Here is a 9589-nt window from a genome sequence, read left to right as displayed (position 1 = left end):
CATGTCATGCTCAACTTCCTCTCACATTGGCTTAAAGAGAGAACTCCTTCACGATGACCACTACCTGTGCTCATATCCTCAAACACACCACCAGCATGCAACCTTACCTTTCCAAGATCCGTGTTTTATGGTTTCCACATGATCTTTAAACTTCCTGACAACAGGTTAGACGTGGCTGTGACGTGGGATGTTAACCATTTCAGAACATTATTTCCCCATTCATTATTAAATGTAAATGCATTAATGTAAATCTATAAAAGCTCCAATGATGACCATCCAGAATTTAAGTCATTGTTTGTAATAGTTACAAGAAATCTCTATCCAGCTCTGGAGGTGTGTGAAGTGATCTGAAGGGAAACTTTATATATATATATATATATATATATATATATATATATATATATATATATATATATATATATATATATATATATATATATATATATATATATATATAAAGTTTCTGACTTAAAAACGATGTTTAATCTACATTTAACATGTTTCATGTAAGATAAAATAGTCAACTGTTATATGATATAATTATGTTTCATAAGCGAAATGGTTTACATTTTATGCACAGTATATCAGAATAAGATCTATCTCATTTATCTCATGACCCCATCAGTGGGATATTCAGGAGAGTTTGATGAATTTGGTTCAGACATAAACAGTATGAACTTGTAAAGTCCCTTTCCCCTTTCCCTTCAGATCACTTCACACACCTCCAGAGCTGGATAGAGATTTCTTGTAAATACCTCCTCTTCGTAGAATCTTATTTACATATTCAAAGTCGCCAGCCCTAAGGCATAGTGATTGGACGCCTGGGCGTTGTGCTGGCCAATCCTCTGTCATGACATTCTCTGTTCCTCACTTGAGCGGGTGTCTTTTATAAATAAAGCGGCGTGGATGGTTGTGAATGTAAATTACATATTCATCTCCAGCCCGCTGTAACGGCTTTAGAGTTAAGTAAGAGTGTAAAAGATGAATCCGGGTGGTCGCAGACTGAAGCAGTGGCTTATAGAACAGATCAACAGTAACATCTATAATGGACTGCTATGGGAGGATGAGAACCGCACCATGTTCAGAATCCCCTGGAAACATGCAGGAAAGCAAGACTACAACCAGGAGGTGGATGCGTCCATCTTCAAAGTAATCATTCTTTTATTATAAATTATAATTTAGTCTAATTAAAGTACTGCTGTTGCTACTATTAACTTACTATTATTACTACTACTACTAATATTTTTGCTGTTTGATAAAAGTATGTACTTTTGTAATATGTAAATGATAGGGGTGGGCGCTATACTGGTATGAACGTGAGAACCGGTATTTATGTTGATCCATGATATGGATTTTGCTATACCGTGGATAACGTTACATATTCATGAATTCAAATTTTGCATTTATATTGTTTTGTTCAATTTGGTACGCTTGTCAAATTTTAACACAAATGATGATAAAGAGTCGAGGCGTTTTTGTCCTCTGTGTGCAACGCCGTACTACACGGACATAAGTAATAAAATACATAGAGCATCGTAACAGACCAAACTGTGGTTACCAAACTGGGGGGCGCGGCAAGAATGAGGGATAGTTTACAGTCAGTCTGCAGGGTGATAAAGGCTACAATGCGTAATTTTCTCTCTTATCATGCGGCCACTTGCCTGATAAGTAAATAACTGAGCACGAAATATTAATTTGACATTTTAAATACCTCACCATGATTCGCAGTACCCGCTTTAGCGCTCAGTTATCAGATGTAGCAGTTGTGGTTGTATCAATAACTGACCACTAGATGGCGCTCTGACACGAATGTCCATTTCAAATATTCATTAGAGAATCGTGATAAAATAGGTTCCTCAAAAATGTTAAGCAGCACAAATATCTACAACATTGATAATAATCAGAAATGGTTACTATGAGCAGCAAATCAGCATATTAGAATTATTCCTGAAGGATCACGTGACACTGAAGATTGAAAATTTTCAAATAGATTATTTAAATTGACAATATTTCACAATATTACAATGTTTACTGTATTTTTAATAAATAAGTATAGTTTTGGTGAGCATAAGAGAATTTCCCCCCAAAAAAGAAGGGGGTCCTTGAAAATATTTTTCTCTACAAAATGGGGGGCCCGGCAGAAAAAGTTTGGGAACCACTGGCCTACTCAAACACACAAACAGTGGAAAAACAATGGCACAATAAAAAAAGACTTTTCAGATCAATGTCCAATCCCTCGCTTTTTTCTAGTTTCATAAGGTTAAGGTTTTTTCTCATATTGCAATATAATATTGATATCATATCATATCGCCCACCCCTAGAAGATGATATGATTCTGGTTATTTAGATAATTTATTTAGACAATGGCAAATGAGTTTGACACAAACTTGACATCTAAATGTGCAATACTTTATTTGAAATTATGTTAAAATGAACTAATGGACAGTTACCTCTGTTGAGATTTTGTCCCAGTTTGACATCGCTGGCTTTCACCCTCATGCAAACTTATTTTTACAGTAATTATCCAGTAATCAGTAATTGTTTGGTTATAATTTCTAATTAAAATATAACTAAAGTAATATGATTATAATTTTAGTATCATTTATTGCTAAATCCAGTTTTTAACTAAATTATATTTTATATTGTTACATTAATGATGTTCTGCAGCTGTTTGTCTATTCTAGAATACATTGAAATGTCCTCTGTATTCAGACCCTCAGTTACTTTACAATTTTTTGAAAACAATTCAGATGTTGTGGTGATATCTGACTAAGCATGTGTTTTCACAGGCGTGGGCGATATTTAAAGGGAAGTTTAAGGAGGGGGATAAAGCTGAACCAGCGACATGGAAGACCAGATTGCGCTGTGCACTCAACAAGAGCCCAGATTTTGAGGAAGTTACTGACCGATCCCAGCTTGACATCTCTGAGCCTTACAAAGTGTACCGGATTGTGCCAGAGGAGGAACAGAAGTGTACATGTGTGCTTTGTTGTTTTTTTATTTTTCCAAGAAACAATAGAAATAGCACAGAGGCAAATTCTTATGCAGATATGTATTAATAGAAGTTCAGTGACTACAAAATGACCATTTAATATTTAACTAAATAATATGTACGTTATGTCATATTATGTAATGTCTTTACAGATAAAGTTAATAAATGGAATTATATTTTATGTTGTAGTGGGTAAAGTCACAGTCTCTGCCCTTTCCGGCTGCAGCACTGATACTGAAAAGGGCTGCTCGCCAAACCTGGATGAACTTCTTAAAGAGGTATTGCCATTTATCCACCTGTTAAAGTGCCCCTATTATGCCATTTCCAGTACTGCCTTTCATGCAGTGTGTAATGTAGCTGTATGTGAATGTAAACGATCTGCAAAGTTGCAAAGCTGAAGGTGCACGATAAATAAAGTTATTGTCTCCCAAAATAAAGAATCGACTCTGTACAGCCTAGATGAGTCGTTAGTAATTCAAATCCCACTTCCATGACGGCTACACGTCACGGGGTAACAAATTTGCATAATGCGCGCCAATGTTCTACGTTGGTCAGCCGCGAACAACTTGACCCCGCCTACTGATGACTGCTTCTCTAATCTCGGGGAGTTCAACGCAGGTTTCACAAAATGCTTGCAGTTAAAAGATGGATCATTATCCTGTTTATTTGGACCAGCTGCTCCACTGAATCACAACTGTGCGCCGTAGACCAATCACAGCAGACTAGGCCATATGACCAATCAGAGCAGAGCAGGCTCACGGAAACGAGGGGTTTAGAGAGACTGAATCTTTGAACTGCTTCGAACGAATCGTTCGAGAATCGCTAGACAATGAGGTCATATTAAATGCATATTTTGAGAAAATGAAAGCGTTTTTTGACCTTGCATGCATATAATCCTATTGTAGGAGACAATATTAGGAACAGTAAAAATGGCATAATGGGGTACTTTAAAGGGTTAGTTCACCCAAAAATAACAATTCTGTCACCCTCATGTCATTCCAAACCCATAAGACCTTCGTTCGTCTTCGGAACACAAATATTTTAGATGGAATCTGAGAGCTCTCTGACACTCCATAGACAGCAAGGATATTACCACAATCAACACACAGAAATGTAGCAACGTGACATCAGGGGTTCAACTGTAATTTTACGAAGCTATGAGAATACTTTTTGTGCACAAAGAAAACAATAATAACATAATTTACTTTAACATAATTTGACATAATTTACTTTTTTCCAACTTAAGCAATTAAGCAGTTTATTAATACTCCCTGAGTTACTGTCTTCCTCCATTTTGGAGAGTACCCCAGAACGTTATCAACGTAATCAACGTTCTTTACGTTCAGCATGTGCCCGCTGTCTACTGAAAGTAAACATCGCTGATTACATTGATTACGTTCCGGGGTACTCTCCAAAATGGTGAAAGACGGTAACTCGGAGAGAAGAATTGCTGAATAAATTATGTTATAATTGTTTTCTTTTATGCACAAAAAGCATTTTGGTAGCTTCATAAAATTGTGTTCTGAAGATTAACAAAGGACTTGCGGGTTTGGAATGACATGAGGGTAAATAATTAATTACAGAATTTTCATTTTTGGGTGAACTATCCCTTTAACTGCTCAGTTGTCCCTCAGTATGGTTAATGATGAAGGTATTGAGGGGAATAAAGACTTAGTGTGGACTGTGGCAATAACTGACTCATGGCTTATTTCTACATAATCTGTATGTGCAGTCTCCAAATGATGAATACATGGGCATCCTGAAGCGTAGTCATTCTCCCCTTGATGAAGACAATAACATGCCTTCAGTGCAGGAATGGTGGCAGCAGGGATCTCACAATGGTACAACTGTTTGTGACTTAATATTTTAAGAATATTTAAGAAAATAAAAATAATTTTAATTTTCTTGGTTTCTTAAAAGTGTGCATGAAAACTGTTTTCAAAATAATACATTGAAAATGCAAAAATAATTTGGCTGTAAATTTATGTGCTACAAAGCCAGCATGAGATTGACTAACTTCCGTCACAGTTGCTGATTTAGTTTTTTGTGTTACTCCCTTTCTTTCTTTCTTTCTTTCTTTCTTTCTTTCTTTCTTTCTTTCTTTCTTTCTTTCTTTCTTTCTTTCTTTCTTTCTTTCTTTCTTTCTTTCTTGTTGTAGTGGTAGGTACTAATATTTTGTAAATTACATTTTGTGTTCATGTTTATGTGTTTTGTGAATATTCACAGCTGCTGTTGTTCATCAAGGTCCTGTGGGTACATTCAATGCTGGTATGTAATTTCTGTTGTGTTTGAGCTGTAGATTCTGTTGTGTTGTGAATTTATTTATTTTATATAAACTCATATTAGAACATTTGTTCAGGACTTTTTGTTTTCTGTTTTTAATCATATATCATAGTCTCTGTACCCAAAGAGCACATGGCAGAATTACTTTTGCATGTTTAGATTAGATTAGATTCAACATTATTGTAATTTTGGAGAGTACAGAGTCAAGGGCAGAGACAATAAAATGCAGTTAGCATCTAACCAGAAGTGCAAATAACAAAGTATATAAATAAATATAAAATTTGTGTATATACATTAAGCTTTATGACATATAGTGGTGCATCTTATCAGGTAGAAGGGCTGAGACCAGCTCAATGCAAATGACTGTAAATTATGTGATTAATGAATAATATCATTATATTTAATATACTATATTATATATATATATAATCGACTGGAAAAGTCATGGAACACCCTGGAACCCTGTTTTACATCATTAATTGTTTCACTTTTGCATGAATGGGACAGTTAACCAAACATTTCTCCCTGTCTCCAGCATTCTCTCAGATGATGATTTCTTTCTACTATGGAGGCCGGCTGGTGGGTAGCATGGTTACCACTCATCCAGAGGGCTGTCGTATCTCCCCCTGCCAGCCCCCTCTGGCTAGCAGCTTATTGAACAGACCAGACACCATAAAAAACATCCCCTCACCATCTGCTGATCTCATTGAGAACGAGCGTCAGCGTCACATCACCCTTAAACTTTTCAGTCATTTGGAGCGTGGCATACTGCTACGTGCTAACAGAGAGGGCATTTTTATCAAGCGTCTGTGCCAGAGCAGAGTGTTCTGGAGCGGCCAGGACCCTCAGTATAACCCCAAACCCTGTAAACTGGAGCGAGATGCTGTGGTGAAGATCTTTGACACTGCCAGGTTCCTGCAAGGTAAACAAACATCTTCCTAGATATATTATAACTCCAGACTTTTTTGTGAAAGTCTGTTTCAGTACAAGACTGGTGAAATACAGTTCACAGTTTGATTTTCCTAAGTAAAATCAAGTGTGTCAGTATATAAGGTACTTAAAGGTCATCAATAACATTATTTAACTATTTTTGAAATGCAATTGACCTGATTCATTAGTTATGTACTAATTGGATCAATGCAAAAGATTTACATCACAAATCTCAATTTTGTTTTTTCCTTCAGTGCTGCAGTTATATCAGGAGGGTCATCATCAGTCTCTGGATCCAACTGTCACACTCTGTTTTGGGGAAGAGTTTAATGATTTCAGCACTGTCAAGAGCAAATTAATCATTGTGCAGGTAATTATTATAAAATACATTATATTTCTAATAGATTGTTAGTTGTATAAATTGACATTTATGATTTAAATGTAGTATGAATGAACATGAATAAACAATGGTAGATTTCTAAAAGCACATTAACCTAGATTAATTAATGCTGTAATAGATTTTCACACTAATGCATTAACTAATTGAACCTTGTTGTAAACAGTGAAAATGGAGACTTTCTTAATATGAATTACATTTTTTAGTTTACTCATAGACAATGAAAGTAGCTTTTTTTGCTGCAGATTATTTTCATATTTTTTTTTTTCTGTTTATATTCTTAATAACCTGAATTGAAGATACTATGAAACACAGCAATAACCTAATTCTTTGTCCAAACAGATCACAGCATTGAACTGCCAGCAGTTGGTGGATGCAGTGACTGCCCGGCGATCCCAGTACAGCAGCGGGAATCTGGAACTCTCAGATGACATGGCCGGTGATCAGATGGCTCGAATATATCAAGATCTATGCAGCTACCCAGTTCCCCAACGAGCTTCCTGTTTCAGGGACAACCTGCCGATTCCAGTCTGAGGCAGATATCTGAGACAGCTATGTCTCAAAGAATGAGTTAGTTCACAATTTGACCCAAAGTGATGCCTTTACAATTTTATTACATAAAAAATGATTGACTTTTAGGTGTGTTATCTGTCTGTCTGTTTGCAATGTTCTCAGGGATGATGTAATCGTTTGTTTGAGGAAATTACATTTCTTTGTCTTTGTGTATATCTTAGTTTTTCCAGAAAGTTTTTTTTTTTTTTTTTTTTTTTTGCCAAAACATTTAAATCGAACCAGGTTTTTTTTTTGTTTGTTTGTTTGGTTACTCTTCACTGTAAAGTTGATAGGTTTTACTATCCTTTTTTTAAAATACCTTTTATGAAATGTTATTTTGAGTTGAATGCAGACTAAATATCAAATGAGAATTCTATGAATAATTAAAGAAATTTAAAATTTGATGCACGTTGTCTGGTCATTGATTATTATGTTCTGAGACCAACCATATGGGCCATTCTACAGAACTGGTCGAAACTGCTGTCCCACATCCAAATACACATTTAAAAAGCATTTAATTATTTAAATCTTAGATGTTTACTAAGATCCTGCTATTACCTATAAGTGACCTTAATATATATAAAATCATGATTTATTGGGTACTTTCAGTTGGGAGCTGGCTGTCCTGAACTTTAACGCCTAAATTTCAACTTAGAAAAAATTATATTGAAATTATTTTTGTATATATTTCCATTGTCTTTTTGATTGGTTTAAAAAGTGAAGTTAATATATATATATACAGTAGTCAACATTTGAAGTGGATATAAAAAGTTTATCAAAGAACAGGAACACATTTTGGTTTTATGTTGTAGGACAACTATGATTAAAGGTTTTGATCCGAGACAGGCAAGTTCCCACAAGGAGAACAAACAAATGTTGACTAGTGTGTGTGTGTGTGTGTGTGTGTGTGTATGTATATATATATATATATATCTTCTTCGTAGTTAATAAAACCTTATGTAAAAAAAAAAAAATGTCACTATTAAAACAGTGTATGTTTTAGTCAATTGCCTGAGACTGCTTTTTACTACACCTCTTAATTTATGATCAGGAAATATTCATGTGTCCCCCTCACTCTCGTAGCTATGTGGTGAGTAGATAGGCCCTATCATTTTGAGGTAAATGTGTTAAAAAATCTGAAAAAAAAAATTTTTTTAAGGAACATCACTACTGAACACCTTTTTTTTCTGAACATTTCTCAAAACATTTGGTGGACTTTTCAGTAGTGACGTTTTTTTTTTTTTTTTTGGTGTTATCCCATAAAATTGTCAGTACCGATGATTCTAACCCCTGCATAAGTTCATTAAAGAAGAGTATGTTGTTTGCTGGTTTTACAGCTGCAGTGAAGACAATAATACATAACTGGTTTACATTTTGGATTCATAGTCTCCTTAAAAAAGTAACATGTGAATGTACAACAGCACAAATTAACAATAAAAAAACTACTACTAATGAATCACAACAATTTTCTTCCAACAACATTTACTAAATAAATAAATGAACAAACATATTTTTTTTCTTCTTTTTCTCTGCTTCTTTCAGATTGTAAATTATTGATAATTTGTCTGTTGCCCCCCTTCCCTGTTTGTTTGTTTGAAAGGATGTGATTTTGTTAATCTAAAGACAATAAAAAGTTGATCACAAAAAGTCAAAATTGACTAAAGGAAATACACAATCCTCAAAATTTGGGGGAAATAAACAAAATTTTAGTACAGTTATGCAATATTTTTATTTAGTTTTTGTAGTGTTTTAGTATTCAAGTTAAAATTCTGTAATGTGATGTGGTAGGTACAAAAGCATTACTGTCATTACTGAAAATGTGCAGTCACTACCGAAACATGTCAAAAATAAAATATACTACATTATCAACTAAGATGTTATGATAGTTTTTGGTTCAGTGTATATTCAAACCAGGCCCGGTTCTTGACAGCTTTAGAAGGGTGGGCTGGCAGATATCCTGGGTGGGCATTATTATTATTATTATTTATTTATTTATTTATTTATTTTTTCCGGTGGAGGATAGATTCCCCTGTGGAATATTCCGGGGGATACAGTTAAGATCAGGGTTCCCTTTCAGTCGGTCACTCTCGACGTCACGTCAGATGACAGATGAAATTGGTATCTCGCCAGAGAGACCTTCTACTTCGAGTGTAACTAAATGAGTCAACTGCACCATTGGCATGCGATTACTGCATCCAGCTGCTGCTGATCACAGTGTGAGTATAAAAGGCAGCAGGTTCATTGCATCATTCATTCTTTCGCTTCGGAGCTGAGCAGTAGTACATTATAATTGCTCTCAATGAACAAGTGCTTCTAGAAAGCCAACGAGTGCAGGCGTACAGCACACCGCAGTGGTGGTCATGGTCATTCGGCGGGTACAAACACTCATCGTCGGACAGAGACAGCCAACACTAGGTGTGTGCGGTGGCCAGCTC

At 35.3% G+C, this 9589-nt stretch overlaps 1 protein-coding gene across 2 annotated transcripts; it reads left to right on the top strand.

Moving 5' to 3' along the window:
* Positions 1-881: 881 nt before the first annotated feature.
* Positions 882-7558, top strand: LOC109078735 (interferon regulatory factor 8-like). Of its 2 annotated transcripts, none has more exons than XM_042743729.1 (8): positions 882-1149; positions 2790-2973; positions 3182-3270; positions 4725-4833; positions 5219-5260; positions 5811-6197; positions 6460-6575; positions 6945-7558. In XM_042743729.1, exons 1-8 carry the CDS (start codon positions 982-984, stop codon positions 7134-7136), a joined length of 1287 nt encoding a protein of 428 aa, XP_042599663.1. In that variant the 5' UTR covers positions 882-981; the 3' UTR covers positions 7137-7558. The 2 variants fall into 2 exon arrangements, with proteins under 2 accessions (XP_042599663.1, XP_042599662.1); XM_042743728.1 differs by having other exon boundaries at positions 2790-2979.
* The last annotated feature ends 2031 nt before the right edge of the window (positions 7559-9589 follow it).

This window comes from Cyprinus carpio, chromosome B18 (genome assembly GCF_018340385.1).
Source record: "Cyprinus carpio isolate SPL01 chromosome B18, ASM1834038v1, whole genome shotgun sequence".
In the NCBI taxonomy this organism is placed as follows: Eukaryota; Metazoa; Chordata; class Actinopteri; order Cypriniformes; family Cyprinidae; genus Cyprinus; species Cyprinus carpio.
Note: the sequence above shows the minus strand (reverse complement) of the source record. Positions and strands in the feature narration are given on the sequence as shown.

Coding starts and splice junctions, on each gene's coding strand:
- LOC109078735 (XM_042743728.1), top strand. CDS start 982: ATGAATCCGGGTGGTCGCAGACTGAAGCAGTGGCTTATAGAACAGATC. Junction 2,980..3,181: donor GGAGGAACAGAAGTGTACAT/GTGTGCTTTGTT, acceptor TTTATGTTGTAG/TGGGTAAAGTCACAGTCTCT. Junction 4,834..5,218: donor GCAGCAGGGATCTCACAATG/GTACAACTGTTT, acceptor GAATATTCACAG/CTGCTGTTGTTCATCAAGGT.